Source organism: Leptonotus elevatus, chromosome 1 (assembly GCF_054856555.1).
Source record: "Leptonotus elevatus isolate MCC_2025b chromosome 1, RoL_Lele_1.0, whole genome shotgun sequence".
Taxonomy (NCBI): domain Eukaryota; kingdom Metazoa; phylum Chordata; class Actinopteri; order Syngnathiformes; family Syngnathidae; genus Leptonotus; species Leptonotus elevatus.
In genome coordinates, this window is record NC_141239.1 from 11,705,035 (window position 1) to 11,722,559 (window position 17,525).

At 40.9% G+C, this 17,525-nt stretch overlaps 2 protein-coding genes across 3 annotated transcripts in view; one reads left to right on the top strand and one right to left on the bottom strand.

The window, feature by feature from the left end:
• cacnb2b (calcium channel, voltage-dependent, beta 2b) overlaps positions 1-12,528 on the top strand; it is a 26,991-nt gene extending 14,463 nt beyond the window's left edge. Inside the window, exons 9-13 of the mRNA XM_086074673.1 lie at positions 2,896-3,005; positions 3,805-3,956; positions 4,329-4,424; positions 5,640-5,813; positions 6,902-12,528. Coding sequence (XP_085930799.1) covers positions 2,896-3,005; positions 3,805-3,956; positions 4,329-4,424; positions 5,640-5,813; positions 6,902-7,354 — 985 coding nt within the window. The 3' untranslated portion in view covers positions 7,355-12,528. The remainder of the gene's footprint in view (positions 1-2,895; positions 3,006-3,804; positions 3,957-4,328; positions 4,425-5,639; positions 5,814-6,901) is intronic.
• mrc1b (mannose receptor, C type 1b) overlaps positions 9,526-17,525 on the bottom strand; it is a 31,180-nt gene continuing 23,180 nt past the window's right edge. For both annotated transcript variants that reach the window (XM_086074659.1, XM_086074650.1), the window contains exons 25-31: positions 14,417-14,649; positions 14,177-14,342; positions 12,970-13,134; positions 11,885-12,001; positions 11,654-11,809; positions 11,543-11,572; positions 9,526-10,097 (exon numbers count right to left, since the gene is read on the bottom strand). In XM_086074659.1, coding sequence (XP_085930785.1) covers positions 9,850-10,097; positions 11,543-11,572; positions 11,654-11,809; positions 11,885-12,001; positions 12,970-13,134; positions 14,177-14,342; positions 14,417-14,649 — 1,115 coding nt within the window. In that variant the 3' untranslated portion in view covers positions 9,526-9,849. The remainder of the gene's footprint in view (positions 10,098-11,542; positions 11,573-11,653; positions 11,810-11,884; positions 12,002-12,969; positions 13,135-14,176; positions 14,343-14,416; positions 14,650-17,525) is intronic.

Consider the following 17,525-nt stretch of genomic DNA (forward strand, 5'->3'; position numbering starts at 1 on the left):
AGCTAGCTAGTTAAGAAGTTAGCTAACGACCATGCAGCAGTTACGATACGATACGATATGATATACTTTTATTTTCCCCGTGGGGAACTTTTTCCTGGACTCTGTCCAGCTGCTGTTACAGTAAAGAAAAAACAACAGAATAGAAAGAGATCAAATTAAAGTTGTGGAGCCATGTCTCCGTGAACACCATGGCGCAGGCGTCCCGGTGCTCGCGGCAGGCCGAGGTGAGGCTCCTCAGCTCATCCAGCTTGCTCTCCAAGGACCTCACGTTGCCGAGCAGCAAGGACGGCAGCGCTGGTCTGCATCCTCTCCTCCGGAGTCTTTGGCGTGCTCCACCTCGTTGTCCTCTCCTCCGGCGGCATTTCCACGGGTCTGCTCGCTGAATCTCCTCCGGCAGGTCGGGGGGTGGCGTGTCGCCTGTTGAGCGGAGGGCCCAGAGCGCGTCTCTGATGTAGGACAACAAAGCCATGTCGTTCCTTTGTTCCCCTGTCCACACACGCCACGAGCCGTTGGTAGATTAGGCTCCGTTCGGAGCCCCGACGTGTGCTGTAACTCGCGGTAGGAGTCGTGGACAGATTGAGCAAGTGGCTCATAATTTAAAAAAGTCAAAAATTAAAAGTTAAATAAGGAAAAGGTTAGAAGAACTGCAGCTTTCCACGGAGCCCGTGTCGCAGACGTGCTGCGCCAACGTGACCGTTAGCTAGCTAGCAGGTAGTTAGTTAACTAACTAACTAATGTTAGAAGACCATCTTTGTCTTCCGCGTGTTCGTTTTGTTCCGGGTAGAGAGAATGTTGATTTTCTGAATACAGACTGGAAATCGGTGAACAGGTCCTTCGAAGGATTTATTTCTACAGAATATTCCGGGCACAAGCGAGCTCCCAGCAATGGTGGCAGCCTCTCGCAAGTGCGAAGTTATAGCGGACTCACAACATTTTTATACTATCTTGAAGGGGCGGTACCACAACGCCCCCTCCAAACAGCCCACCTTGGGTTCACCGGACATGAGATAAGACTTTAAACACATCATTGATTACAGACACTTCAACCACAGACAATGGCCCATTGTTGTGGAAATTGATGAGGTCCCCCAGTCATTACGATAAGACTTTAAAAACATCATTGATTACAGACACTTGGCAGAAATTGCGACATCACTCACAAAGACACATCCACAGATAAAAGTTCTACTGAGGAAATAAATAAATTAAAACAGTTATGACTAAATCTGGGCAGAAGACCCTCTTCACTAACTAACTAACTAACTAACAAACTAACGCATACTCTCCCTTCCAGCATAACTTCTAATTCATTAAAGGTGCCGAACGCAAATTTTGCAGATTTGCGACCCCTCTGGCGAAAAGCGGAATGGAAGCCAGCGACGAAGCCCAGAGTGCTGAGACGTTAGTTTATTGTGCATTGCTTATCATAAATAGATCCTATCGCATTTTCGTGAAGAGGTCTTCCCTTTTTAGCAAGAAGAAAGCAAGCTGTGGGTCCCGTTTCATCCTCTTAGGTTTTTCCACCTACTCCAATATTAACTCTGCTCCAATATTGAGCCACGTCCTCCTGCGACGCTTGTGCGACTTCAGTTTTGCCTTTTTTTGCCACACTAGACAGTGTTATCCTTTCCTGATTGGTATTCTGACCGTGGTCAAAGGGCGCAGGGGAGATTTTTCCCTCGGTCAGAGTCACCTCCTTGGACAACTTCCGTTGTATGTCGGCAAACTTTCGGCCCGACGGTCGAACAAAAGGAGCCACCGGGAGACGGAGGGTCGCACAGCAGTATTGGTTTATTATTATTGTGACACACTTTTATATCCGCTGTCGCACACGCTTGTCTTTTGCCACGGACTCGCCCACACATTCACAAACACTTCCGCCTTCCCAGCGCTTCCGCGGAGCGGGAGAGAGAGAGCGTGCGCGCGCCTGACTTCACAAAAGCTTAAGATTCAGTCCCGAACACCCGATCATTATTTCACTCTACAGGAAAATAGGGGCAACAGCCATTGTGCCACAGTAGTGCCTCCTGTCCATTATACAATTCTTAAAACGTGTGGGGGGAAAATATGGTTATTTTATTCCATTTTGAATCGCTACTGCCACCTGCTGACGAAAAATTAAACTGCACATACCGTTCTTTACATACACAACACGCACATGACGTCACATCCGCAGACAGGGCGCGGGAAATTCTAACCCGATTCCAGTCGAAAAACTATTGGCGAGAGGCTTGAAGGAGTACCCATGAACAGCTAAGGTGTTAATCTATTAATTTGAAGGCATTTCAGTCATAAATGGTCAAATAAAAAGCTTACTGTAAAGTTATTTTTTGGGGGGGAAAAAGTTCCATATTGCAGCTTTAACACTCCAATTTGCGTCAATATTGCGATATTAGTGGTAGAGTGTCCGCCCTGAGACTGGGAGGTTGTGGGTTCAATCCCTGGCCGGGTCATACCAAAGACTAAAAATGGGACCCATTTGCCTCCTTGCTTGACACTCAGCATTAAGGGTTGGAATTGGGGGGTTAGATAACCAAATGATTCCCGAAGGCGGCCGCTGCTGCTGCTCACCACTCCCTCAAGGGATGGGTCCAATGTGGAGAAAGAATTTCGCCCCACTTAGGTGGGTCTGACAATCAGTGAATCTTAATCTTAAAAAAGCGGCAGTGACGTACCCGAATGTGTATGTAAATTCAAATGCACCATAGTCTAGCATTAATCTAGGCAAACCTGTTACAAAAAAATCATAATTACAGTAAAAGCAAGTCAAATTCTGCTGTGTGGACAGGTAACTCCTCAGATTGCTAAAACGAAAAGCACTCATGCTGGTACTGTTGTTGTAAACCGAGGACCCCTTGCATAATAACTATGAAATGTTACACTTCTTTCCTGCAGAATCACAATCACACGGGTGACAGCGGACATCTCTCTGGCTAAGCGGTCCATACTAAACAACCCGGGGAAAAAAGCCTTAATTGATCGCACCAATACCCGTTCCAATTTAGGTACGTACCTTCACGCTAATACGGGCTACCTTTCAATGTAAAACTTCTCTTTAATAATAATGTGACGTGCTGTCCTCTGTTACCTTACCTTCTGTCTTTCTCATTGCTCTTTTGTCGCAGATGCTGCTGGTACGGAATGCATTTCCATATTATCAGTGTTTGAATGCTCCATCGTCCCTGCTGCTCGTTCCTGTCATGGCCAATCATATAATCAACCTTGTCTGCCTTTGGAAAATGCTGTTTCGTGGGTCTTGACACGTTGACTGTCGAATTATTGTTCTTAGGTTTTTGCTCATTAGCAACATTGTCCACTTGCACAATTAAACCACATCACTACAAATAAACATGTTTTTAGCCCCAGGCTAACTTTTAACATGTTAGTATATTGCTATTATTAAGATTTCGAAAAGAGTTTGACTGCACAGACACAAGAGGTCCCCGTGTCGATGTTACAGGTCCGTGAGGGATACTAGCAGGATAACTATTAGCGTTGTTAGCAATTAAGTAAGTTCATGAGACCAAAATCTAACATATTTAATTGATTATAAGCATTATAATAATTTATATTATTTTGTAATGTGTTATTAAAAAAATGCATATTTGATAAGTTATCAAAAGCATTACCACTAATATATACCAGATACTCTCTAAATGAGCCACAAAATCTAAATGCACGTTTGGAGTGCTAATTCAGAAAAACAACATCAAACTGCATTTTCCTTTGCGATGTTCAGTATGGAGCCAATAGGTCAGTGACTGAGCCATGAATTTCCTCTGAGGTGTGCTTCTGCCATTGCAGCCCAGATCCAGGGGGAGGTGGAACGCATATTTGAACTGGCCCGCAGCTTACAGCTGGTGGTGCTAGACGCGGACACCGTCAACCATCCTTTACAGGTGTCCAAGACCTCACTGGCGCCCATCCTCGTCTACGTCAAGATTTCATCTCCAAAGGTAAACTCCATCTGTGAGAAGTTAGTGAGAAGATATTATCTTCAGACACAGTATGGAATGGTGCCTTGAGGTACTAGTGACCTGACTTTCGTCGTTTTTCGATATACGAATTGTCATTCTGTGCAACGTTTGCTTCATTTGTGAGCGCATATTTGTATACTGTAGTGTCATTAATTTGTTTGCCTTCACAATCAGCAGCCCATTGGCAAATATTAAAAAGTTCTTAAAAAAAAAAAGGCTTCAAGGCAGGGACTGTGGTGGTCCGAAAGAAGCTGGCTTAGGGACATTTTATTGCTCACATAGCCAATGACTAAACTTGTATCTCAAGGCATCGTTCCCTGTATTTACATGAATGTACAAACTTTTCTACAGGTGTTGACCAGGCTGATCAAGACCAGAGGAAAGTCTCAGACCAAACACCTCAACGTTCAGCTGGTGGCTGCAGACAAGCTGGCCCAGTGTCCGCCGGTGAGCGCCATCTTGTGACCAAATTTGACAAGTCTCATTAAAACGGGAAGTATGGCTGGATAAACTAATCAAATAAAACATTACATAGACTACATGAAGCAGAAATAATCCCGTTTCAATTTATGTTAAATGCTGCAGGAGAGGGGGAGACTTAAACGAGGTGAAATGGGCAGGCTATTTAAACTGAATGCGGTAGTAGAGTGGTGCCTTGAGACCCAAGTTTAACCATGCTCATAACTCGAAACAATCATATCTCAAATGATCTTTCCACTTTGAAATGAACAGAAATGTCTGCAATGCATTCCAGCCCCCCCCCCCCCCCCCCCCACAAATTATTTTGGTTTTTTACAAGGGAAAATATCACTCTATAATGTTGTGCTTGATAAAAAACGTAATAACAGAATGTGAGGAATTAAACAGAATGCGAGGAATTAAACAGTTTGTGCATCAGTATTTCATCATGCTCCAATCTATTTCATTGTACTCCTCCTCCTGATGCTAAACCGTCTTGGCCACCGGATCAGTATAAAACCCTCATGGGGAAGAAAAGTGTTTCTTCTTCTTCTACTACTACTATTAATAACTCAGTAAGGTGCTGTAATATTGTTTTTTATTTTATTTGTAGAGGTTAAAGAATATAGGCCTGAGAGTGCTGTTATAGAACTGTCTCCATGTTTTCCTTCTAAAACCACGACTATAATGCTAAACATTATCATGTCAATGTCATTTTGCATTGTTTGTTAGCATTAAGCTAAACAAACTTTCCTATGTCAAAGCCATGCGGCTGTTTTAAGTACACAAGGTGTGATTGATTCTTTTGGCTTGGACAGTAAACTTCAACTGGATGGAAGTGGGATCAAACAGCTTGAAGCCTCTTTTTTGACGACTTGGTCATTATTTGCCAAACAGCTGTTCATTACGAAGTGTGTTGAACTCAGTTCACTGCTGCCTTATAGCGCTTGTATCTCGAGTTTGCGCTCAGAAGTCAAAGCAGAAAATCCGTTGAATGACAGCTGGTATTTCGTAAAAACTCGTAAGTTGGGTCACTCATAACTCAAGGCACCACTTTCATTTTAGCGATAGACTTCAAATCTAGTATTAGATTATATGAACAGGTGTTCCTAATCCTAATGAAATGCCCTTTGATGTATATAGTATATGTCTTTGTGTAAAAAAAATAAAATACAAATTGTGCTCATTTTTTGGTGTCCATAGGAAATGTTTGACGTCATCTTGGACGAGAACCAGTTGACGGACGCCTGCGAGCACATCGCTGACTATCTGGAGTCGTATTGGAGGGCCACGCATCCACCCGAGATGGAACCCGCCAGCGATCTGGTGGCCCGGCTGGCCGAGAACACGCTGCCCACCAATCCCACCGTCATGGCGGTCAGTAACACGCAGTGGGATTTGTGATGCCATGTCCTCTCATAACACATCACAATCCCCAATCTGACACCGCGTACTATAAATAGAGCAGGAATGCTTCTATTTATTGAACTTCCTTTCCATTCATTCATCAGACATCTCATTTCTCCCTCTCATCCCACTCCTCCACTGGAAAGATGCACAAGTGACGTTTTCCGGTGAGTGACAAATCATCCGAGACCCTTGCATCATTGTATTGTTTTGTCTCCTCTTTACCACCCACATAATTTTAAATTACATGACCAAATCAAGAAAGCAGGTGAGCCGTGATTGGTCGTTAGGCACTGTGATGTCATATTCAGTCAACAGCAAGTGGCAAAATGAAAAGGGTTTTGCTGCTTAGTTCATATTCCGTAAACACAATATTAATCACAATATCGTGTTTCAAATAGTGGGTGTAAAGAACATTTTTGACTTGACTTTCCTTATAATACAAAAATGGCCTCATCGTGTTTGAGTAATACATTCAATAATAATCCATATTTACCTGTGTAGGTTACATTTGTTTAATTAGTTATTACATTATTAATTGTTCTTTAATCAATTAATAATCAATTGACTCATTAATTGAAGGCGACTCAAATTTATTATTTAGAATAATTTTGAGACTAGCCTGTGGAGCACCACATCTATTTTTGATGATTTTATCAAGATAACAGATGATAACCTCGTTAAATCAGTCATTAAAATGAAGGTTGTACCCTTTAACAATTTTGTGAGTTCTTTGTTCAGCTATATAAATTGATAAAACACACACACTGTACACAATCAGGTTTCGATTTTGTGCACGTTTATTTTCTAATCTATTTGGGAAAATCTACTTGTAAACTTTGAGAAGCAAATCTCTAACTACTGTGAAAGAAAATAGAAGCAAGAACAAAACTATAAAATCATCACACACACACACACACACACAAAAAACAAGAAAAGAGAAACAGTCTTAAACGAGGTGAGGGAACTTCCTAATCAGGCAAACATGGGACAAAATTGTTACACCAGGTTTAGGACTTTTTGTTTTGAAATCCATGTTTTTCCCTTCTCTTTGCCAGGATGAGCAAAAGAGCAAGAAGTCGGCAGCGTCCAAGAGGAAGGGCCCCCACGACAACCCCTCCGGCCCGGAGCCCCCCTCCTCGGCCCAGCAGAAACCCGACGACGGTCGACAAGAGGACGAGGAGGAGGAGCGTCTCCTTTGTAGCGAAACCAAGCGAGCCCAGCACTCTCGCCACCACCACCATAATCACCATCATCACCACCACCATCGCAGAACAGAGGCCAGTCACACCCACAGGCTCGAAGACGAGGAAGACGAGGAGGAGGAGGAGGAGGAGGAGGACGGTCGCTATAACCAGCGGGACCGCCACCATCATCACCACCATCATCATCATCATCGCCGCGACGACGACTCCGATTACCACAGGCCGCACCAGCATTTCATGGCTGACCAGCATGGCAGAGATAGAGAGCGAGAGAGGCTCCGGACGAGGGAAAGCGACAAAGACTGAGGCAGAGACACCAGGCTGAGCCACAGGGACTCGCATTTACACTAGTTTCTGGTCTGACTTTATACTAAATATGCGAAAAATAGGATTGGCAAACATTTGTTATTGTATATTTGGAGCATTAAAAAACAAAAAAAACAAAAAATATACATGTATTATTAACATACCTTTTGCTCTAGTTTTGGTGCAAACGGAGCACTTATACAATTAAATAGTGGCTATGTTACTTTTGTTGATTGATATATACCGGACATAGAAGCAATGTATTACTATTTTTCTTCTTCTTCTGCTATTTTTCTACGACTCAGGGGTTGGTCCACACAGGGCTGGACTAAAAAAAATACATAAAAATCAGCCCTGACATTTTGGCTTAGACCGGACCACGAGTGCACATGCACACACTTACACTTGCAACTCTTTAGTCATTGTCATACCATGACCATTCACGGTTCTGGATAACTGTGCATTTTATTTCATGAAACCATGACTTTGGAAACAAGGACTTCTTTGCCATGTTGTTTGCTTGCTGTGGTGTAAAAAAAAGAATGATAATTGACATTGAATGTATGAATGTTTATTTGACAGTGAAGAAGTGAAAAAAGTGACTGTAAGAATCAAACATTCTATTCCAAAGACCGATTTATATATATATATATATATATATATATGTTGATTGGTTCCGTTTGCGTATGGGATGCCATGGAGGAGGCGGGACTTCCGACTTCCTGGTTTTCACACATCAGCGTTGTTTCCGTTTCCTGTTAGCGACGTGTGGTCCGCGTCCCAGTTCTTGCGCTTCTGCCTTTGTGCCCCTCGGTTGCGCGTTCCCGTCGACGGGTGCGAGTGAGTAGTGGGTCTGTCTTAGTTGTCTGAAGCATTTCAGAGAGTTGAGACCCCCTGCGCGTGGTTGGGGGGGCGCAGGGGGTCACACAAGATTAATGTTATGTGTGTACCCAGTAGTATAAACAATCACACAAGAGTCTCAAACGGCTTCACATGCCCACAGTTGACAAATATCAACGATAAGGTGAGAAGCTCGGCCATCCAGCCGCTACTCCTCCGCATTGAGAGGAAGCAGTTGAGGTGGCTCGGACATCTGGTTCGGATGCCTCCTGGACGCCTCCCTGGAGAGGTGTTCCGCGCACGTCCCACCGGCGGGAGGCCCCGAGGACCACCCAGGACACGCTGGAGAGACTATGTCTCTCGGCTGGCCTGGGAACGCCTTGGGATCCCGTCGGAGGAGCTGGTTGAAGTGGCTGGGGAGAGAGGAATCTGGGCTTCGCTGCTAAAGCTGCTGCCCCCGCAACCCGACCCCGGATAAGCGGTAGATGATAGATGGATGGATGGTGTACAGAATACAGATTCAATTCTACAAGAAATATTTCAAAGGGATCATTTGGAAATTCTCATTTGTACAATTAACAGCCGACTGGCTGCCAAGACTGCCAATTAACAGCATAAGACTGATCACAAAGGACAAGACCTATGTACAGTATAAAACATGACATATCTTTTAGACCAATTGCAATGGCATGTCCATTTTTTCCCCACACATCTTCAAAATCCCCCCCAATTTTTTTTTTATGACAGGGCAAATACAAAAAGAGCATGGAATTGTCTCTGAACCTCCCACAGGTGCATTTATCATCTAAGTCAGTGAACCTATTATATCCTTTACCTTCAAATAAAGCCAAAACATAAATCATACCCTGCTCATTTCAGCCTTTATTGGAACTGTGATGGTCATTACGTGACCAGTGACCACTTAGGCACTGTGATGTCATTTTCAGCCAACAGCAAGTGGCAAAATGGCCGCCCCCTAAAATGGATAAAATGGGTGGATTTTGCTAATTCTTATTCCACAAAAGCAATATTAAAATGTTTATGCTAGTGGGTACGCATATAATATCAACGTAAAGAAGCTTTTTTTTTTTTTTTACTTCCCCTTTAAAGCGACTTGTAATCTTACTTTATAGTTACATTTAAAATCAAGTAATAAGTATGTCACTTTCTAAAGCACATAATCAGTAAAGTAACTTAACTGCTTTTTCAAGGTAACTGCTGCAACACCGCTAATCCCTCAAGCGGAAACTCAATATCTCACTTTGCTGTGATCTGTTTGAATACATGGCAGCTCTCGACCGATTTTGTAGGAACACAGAGGACTGACAAGAGACATTTGAAACCACCTTTAATTGTCATTTCAAGCCGTGCCAATTGATGAGCACAAGCAATGAACAGTGTGTAATCTATTTTATACATTCATTCGCAGAATAACAAAACAACAAACAGATACCAATCAATTGCAGCGAGACATCCCAGAGCCATAAAAGTTCAGTTCCGTAGGGTCAGTCAGACATGGCCACCGTCGCTGAAACTCACGCTTACTATTATTAAATAACTGAATACAAACCATGTACAGTAGAACACAAATACATGGAACGTGCCATTGTGATACATTTGCCTGAGATGAGCACGTTCCCACCGGCCGGCGCGGATCACAGGGTGATCATCGGCTCGGGCGTCTCCTCCTCGGCCTTCTCTATCAGTTTGTTGGTGTCCACCACGTCGGGCTGCGTCCGCTCGCGGCCGAAGTAGAGCGGGTTGTCGAAGGTGGGCAGCGAGCGCGGCGACTTCTTGTACAGGAAGAAGGCGATGACGGCCAGTGCGGACGTGATGGTGATGATCAGCACCACGATCAGGCTGGTGTGCCTGCGCGAGCTGCTATCGTCACCTTGGTGTGGCTCTGCACACAATTTTGCAGAACATGGGGTTATTTTCATAAGTTTGTTCTCAACTTGTGTATTGGTGTTAAAAAAAAGAGTTTGGTAAGCAAAAAAAAATTCCCAGGAAAAGTCATCATGTCATTAACCCAAACTCGATGTATTACGTTGGATTTTTCCTTTTTCGGAATGCAATCAAATAAGAGTGCTCCCAGTGGATTAGCTATTCACAAATTTTCCTATTTTCAGATTTTTCTTTAGTTTTTTGGGAACCTATTATCTGTCATTTACTGAAATATTCATCTAAATGCTGTTTTTGTGCTCAGGCCTTGTTGAAAAGTATAAAAGCATTACTTTGATTGTTGCAAATTGATATGTTGAAAAGGAACACCCCGACTGTCATGACAAGTTTGCTCTAAATTATTTATTTGGTTGTTACCAACATAACTATAAGATTAGTTTTTCAAAAATAATTTCCAGTTTAAAACATTTTGTAGAAACTTTATTTGGCCGTACGCTGCCATTGTTATTTACGTCGCATCGCATTCAGTGCATAGTGACGTAGAATGAAAGAAAGTCTCCGTCGCGTTCCTAAAGGGACGCTCAAAACTCTTGAATGTGTCTGGTGACTCTCCCGATCGCATGTTGTTTCTTTAGGAACGCTACAAGGTTTACTTTGCTTTCTAGATAGGCATTTCACATTGCTCGGCCGAGAGCTCGGCTGCTCTTCTACGTCATTACGCATGGAATGCGTTGCGACGCAAATAACAATACAAAATGTATTAAACTGGAAATGATTTTTGAAAAATGAATCTCATAGTTATGTTAGTAACAACCAAAAAAAATATGAGAGTCAGTCGGGTTCCTTTTCAGTGAGTGGAGCAGCTTTTAGAGCTTTTAGCATTTAGTAAGTCAGAATCCTGTTTAAGTCTTGAGACATCTTGCAGATTCTCAGTATTCGGCCGCAAGAAATGTGCTTTTCAAGTTTTTTTAGACTTAGACTTGTCAAAATGCTCATGAAACTTTGACGCCTTTCTCCGCCACATTAACTCATTCACTCCCAGCCATTTTCACGGAAGCAACCCCGTATTTTACTGGATTTTGACTGATATTGCAAGGCTCACAGAGTATTGTGTTCTAATGCTATAAAAACATGGAACCTTACCAAAAGAAAGATTAGCATCTCCTCTTTGTTCAGAAAAAAAGTATATTTGTATGTATCCGTTTTGCAGCAATTCGTTTCACCACCACCTCTTTCATGGCGATTCCTTGAATTGATCATCAAATGTTGTCACCATGCTTGGCCCACATTACAACACATACAAGGAAAAATCATCTCAAAATGACTGCTTGAAACCAAACTACCCGATTTCCTGTTCAATCTCGGACATATTTTGGTGTTATGTTCTGAATGATCTTTTTGTGAAAATAAATACAATAGTAATAATAATAATGAGGAGGAACTTACGATATCCAGGTTCCTTATCTCTGGGCATCACTACCGGGCAATAAGAAAACAAATGTCATTTACAGGAGCTTGAAGCTGCTTTTTAACAAGTTCGACACGAGCAGGCGCTACCTTTGGGTGTTTCACAGATGTACGCTCGGTCATTCCACCTCAAGCCGGATGACCACTCCCCATCTGAGGTTCGGATCTCTGCGTAGTCCCTCTCGGCAGCGTCTTCACCCCAGTTAGTGTAGTCCAAGACTGTTTTGTCCAACCACTGCCACGAGCCTGATACCAACAGCGGATTTAGGTGAGGCGTTTCAATGTTTCCTTATGAAAATGACCCTTTTTAGCAAAGTGTACCTTTGTGCGTTTTGTACAGGCCGATCCAGAAGGAGCTGTGGCTGTCATGGAAAATTTCCACATTGTTTTGAATGAACGATTGCTCTTCAGGGTCTTCGATACTGGCCAAAAATCCACCTTAAGAACAGAAAGTGATTTAGTGTTTTAATACTTCTAGCAAATGGGGTTCAAATTTGGTAATGGGGTGGAAAAACTTTTGTGCTCAAGGACCACCATTTTTAGAACGGGAGGATAGCTGTTAGAATAAATGTACATAAGTTATCCCATATTTACTCTTATAGTATTGCAAAGCATTTATTTAGCGGTATTAACCTAAGCAGAAGAAAAACACGTTTATATTATTATCTGCACAAAGACTCATATCCGTAATGGTTTTAATGTTGCTGCTGTGTATCCCCCTCGCCTTTAGAGCAGTAACATCTATAACTAGGGAAGGCCCTGTAAAAAAATAAAAAGAGAGGGCTCGGGAGAGTGTGCCTCAGAGTGGTAGGAGATCCGTTCTCTTGTCTTCCTTCCTTGTCTATTGCTTATTAAATGTTCTAGGTTGACTGAACCTGACAATGGCCCAAGACCATTTGTAGATGGAGTTTAAAGAACTGTGTGAGAATATGTCCAATTATTAATAAATTATTATTACTATTTGGTATTTTTATATATACATTGGTGTCTTGAGATATGAGTTTAATTTGTACCGTGACACCCTCGTCATGACTCAAAACACTCACATTTCCCAAATTTATAAATAAGACAATTTTTTTCCAGACCACCCCTCCAACAACAACAAAAAAAGTATTTTAATAAGGAAAAACAGCACCCTCCAGTTTTGTATTTATTAAAAACATAGACATAATTTAAGTATACACTGCTGCAATTGAATTGTGCTGCTCCTTGTGGTGTGCTACCACCAGGAGGCAGCATACCGTCATGCAAACACAAACAAAGAGTAAGATGCTGCAATATTATTATATTATTCTATATTATTATGACATTCAGTCTAAGCATTCTTCAATGTCTGTGTAACATTCATTTATTTGTCTTAATTTCATAACTCAGCAACTAATTGAGGCATAAAAAACATATCTTACCATGTCTGGCGCAGCTCGTGGCTGCATCCGCCCACTCGATTTCATCAGTGACAAACATGTAGCAGTGACTCTTATATGGCAGCCATGTGTACGTTTGGCTGTAGTCGGCTATGGTGTCATCGGGGCAAACTCCCGGGTAGTTGGATGACTGTGTTGGCGGAACATCTACGAGAGACAGTTGGCAACGGTGAATATCACTGTTTCACAATTGTAATATGTTAGACCAACGGTTCTTAAGACTTTTTACACCACACCATCTTGACCAACATTTAAATACAGTAGCGTAGTAGGTTCAAGTGTTTATCAATAATGAGGCGAAGGCTTTATTCTTAAAGAGTATTCGTAACATTGTAACCCTACTGTAACATTATGCACAGATTAGTTAACGTTAACACTGCACTTAAAAAAAAAAAAAAGCTTTACCGATGACTACTTAAAACACAAGTAAATACAAAATGTACACTAATAAATGTTTAGAAAAAGTAAAAGATTAAATTTTACTTTCAAGTTAAATACCACAAACAAATGGTCTGTAGTGCATTAAAACATCACTGTAACCTTATGCACAGTTGAACATTTAATTGTGTGATTCTTTAAAGTATCACTAGAGGGAACCCATATAACATTACTTGTACTCGTATCACACTTTGAGAATCACTGGCTGTGTCAGAATGTGCACTCCCTACATAGTGCCCTACCGAGCAGTCGCGCCATTTTGTAGTGGTGCCTGAATGTCCAGGGAGCGAAAATGTAGGGCAAAATTACCCACAATGCACTCTTGAAAAGTAGTGAACATCAATGTTCACTCAACCGGGTTGATATAGACCACAATGCATTGCGAGTATAAAAAAAAAAAAACATGGCGTAAGCGACAACGCAAGCGGGAGAATCAAAGCGATGCATTAATAAATGCGAGTTTAATTTGTTACGTGACTGAATTCACAACTCAAATTATTCGGATGGCAACCCTCAACTTGCATCTCTGATCAAAAATTGTTGACCATTTGTTCGTTAATTCATTAGTTGTTTTGTTATTCATGATGTCATTAGTTTGTTTGTTAGCCACCCAGTTGGTTACTTCATTTGCTTGCTCTTTCATGAATTATTTGTTTATTGGGTGGTTAGGTAATAGTTTACTATTTTGCTAGCCGTTTATTTGTTATTTTACTCATGTGTGCGTGCGCGCATGTGTGTAATCGGCTCGCACCTGTCGACTGCATGCAAACGCTGTACATGGTGCAATTGCAGGTCGCCGTTTTAAATTTTCCATCCACATCCAAGTATACACAAGGCCGGTTCTGGCTGGGCTCCCCTTCAGCCCAGCTGGCCATACTCATGTGCCAGCCGTCGACGTATCGAAAATAACCCCCGGTCTGAAAGCCAGATGTACGTTATTTACCAAGACAGAATACGTTTTCACCACAATGACTTAATGGTGGCGACGCACCTTGTCTTTGTTCAGTCCGATCCACAAAGGGGAGTTGAGATTCAAGGCCAACAGCTCCACGTAGGCCAGCGTCCACTCATTTCTCAGGCTGGCCAGGTTGGCTTTGTTGCCGTCGCAGTACTTCTTGGCGGCATCCCACGTCATGTTGACAGGCACGGCCATGATGCTGTCGTTTCCCAGGGATACAAAGATGTTGGGAACGGACGGTTCGGGTTGGGATGGGAGACCTGGGTCTGTTGAAGACAGGGGTACTTCAAAAACAATTCATGTGGATGAGGTTTATACATCCAAGGGATTATGCTATTTTTGTATTCCGAGGACAACCTCATAATCTCAATGTCAATAAAGCTTGACTACCATGTGTCACCTTAAATAAAAAAATTATAAAAAAAATTCAGTTCTGTAAAAAAAATAAAGTCCTGAGATTGAGTCATATTTACAAGAACAAAGACGTATTATATCATAAAACTTTATTCTTATAATATTATGCCATTTATTCCAAGGAAAAAAATCTTCTCGAGAAGTCAGATTTCACATATATGATGATATATGACAATTATATCAGAGCTTTTAATTGCCCCATAGTTTAGGGAGGAGTAATTATTGTCATTTAATATAACGATTTAAATAATTTTAACAGACTTTTGTAGAACAATGTTGCAGTATGTGGTTTATTTGAATATACATTGTAAAAACTCTTCATTTTATGTTTAAAGGTAGGGATGCACGATAATGCTATTTTCAACCAATACCGATAAACCAATAATTTAGAAAGTGCCGATGTCGATAATCGACAAGTAAGCCGATAATTGTTTACAAAATGAACTTGAATACAAATATACTTTCGAGTCCTACTATAAGTCTAACGTGCAATACATTGAAAGCCCACAGTGGCGACTGCCATGTCGCCATGATGCATCTTCTGTGAACACGAGGTCGCGCGCATTATGACGTCACAATATAACCATAGGAGAGGGGAGGGGTTGAGGAGTTGGGCACAACTTGAGCCACAACCATAACAGATGGACTTGTCTTTTATTATCGGCGGATTTCTTTATAATCTGGTTTATCTGTATGACGTCAAATTAGTCGATAATTGCTGATAATTATTGGCCACCGATATTGTCGTGCATCCCTTTTTAAAGGGATACTTGACTAATTTAGCCATTTTCAGCTATAATAAGTTAGTATTTTATCTAGTGCTGTCAAAGTTAAAGCATTAATTGATTAATTAATCACAAAAAATATTATTATTATTGCATTAATCATGAATTAACGCAGATTAATCGCACTATTAAATTTGACCATAGATGATCCTTTAGCGTGAAGGCTACATTTAAGATAGAACAGGTTGTGTTTGAGCAATAAACCTAATTTCATGCATTAAAGTAAAACATTTAATGAATGTTTGCGTATCACATTTAGAATATATGTTCATGTCAAAATATCGGGGTCATTTTTTTCAAATTTTAATTATGCAAGTAATTAACTGATTAAAAAAAAAGAGGATGAGCGTGTGCAGTGGATCAAAAGATGTTGAAGACGTCCTCATAACATTAAATGTCAAAATAATTAACACATAACCGGTTCTCTTCAAATTTGGCGGGGGGGAAAATGTAGATAAAAAAATGATTTGTTATTAAGCGATTAATCGTGATTAATAAAAATTCTAAGATGTGATTAATCTGATTAAAAAATGTAATCGTTTGACAGCTCTAATTTTATCTATAATTAATTTGATAACTTCATTATTTTTCATGGCTCAGTTTGCGAACGTCACATGACCAAACCCAGAAAAGAGGTGAGCCGTGATTGGTCTTTACCTAAGCCCTGAGCACACGGATGCTATTTTCAGTAGAAAGCAAGTGGCAAAATATGTTTAAAGGTATTAATTGTACATTCTAAAAACAGACCAATTATGGATAAAAAATGGGCCGATCCACTTAATGGGTCAATTTGACCCAACTTTCTGGGTTGTTTTATACAAAATGACCCCATTTTTTGACCCAAGTAAAGGATCTGACCAATATTTTTTAGTAGTTTTATACTAAAAGACCCATTTCTTGACTAAAAGTTGGGTCAAATAAACCCAATTAGAGGATTTGTCCAGAAAATAAAGCCAAAAAATGATTTGCTTAGTGATGGGCCGAACTTGAAAAACTAGCAAGTTGCGACACTCAAAAGACAAGACACCAGTATACATATATTTCCCCATGCTGCACTGATATTCATGATATTATTTCAAATGAGTTAACAAGTTTCATGTATTGTCAGAAGTGTGACACAAATACAGGTAGGACTAACGATTATTTTAATAATAAATTTGTCGATATTTTTGTCAATTAGTCGATGAATTGGATTAAAAAAAAGAAGAAGACATTTTTATTCCTATTAAAAAACAAGTCAAGTTTATTTGTGTAGCCCTTAACTCATTCACTCGCAGCCATTTTCACGGAAGCAATCCCCTTCGCTCCCGGTTGTTTTACAGGATTTTGACTGATATTGCAAGGCCCACAGAATATTGTGTTCTATTGCAATAAAAACATGGAACCTACCAAAAGAAAGATTAGAGTCTCTTCTTTCATCAGGAAAAAAAGTATATTCCTATCTGTTTCCGTTTTGCAGCAATTAGCATTAGAACATAGCTAAGTTTCATCATCATTCACGAATCTGTTTAGAACTGTGGGTAAATTTTTTTCTACATGGCCCTGATTGATCTCTTTTGCTCTGCTGCCACCTGCTGGTCGTTTTTGTAATAACTACCATTGCTTCAACTGTTCTGTGCAGTTGAGAGGCTGCATCAAAGTCTTCTGTATGCTCTAGCATAAATAAAAAAAACATTAGGTATAAATATGTCTTTGGGACACTTAAAACATTTAAAATAGAACATATTTTTATACGTTTTTGGGAGCAAAGGAGTTATTCACAGAACAGTCGGGCTTCACAAACTTATTATTAACGACATCCCATAATGTAAACCCCCTAAAAGGGCAAGGAAAAAACTAAAACAACAAATAAATAAATACAACAAAAATAACAATAACCTATTGGCGGAACGAAAAGAAAGCAAATGCACAAAGTAGTTGTTTTCCAAAATAAAAGCAGATAT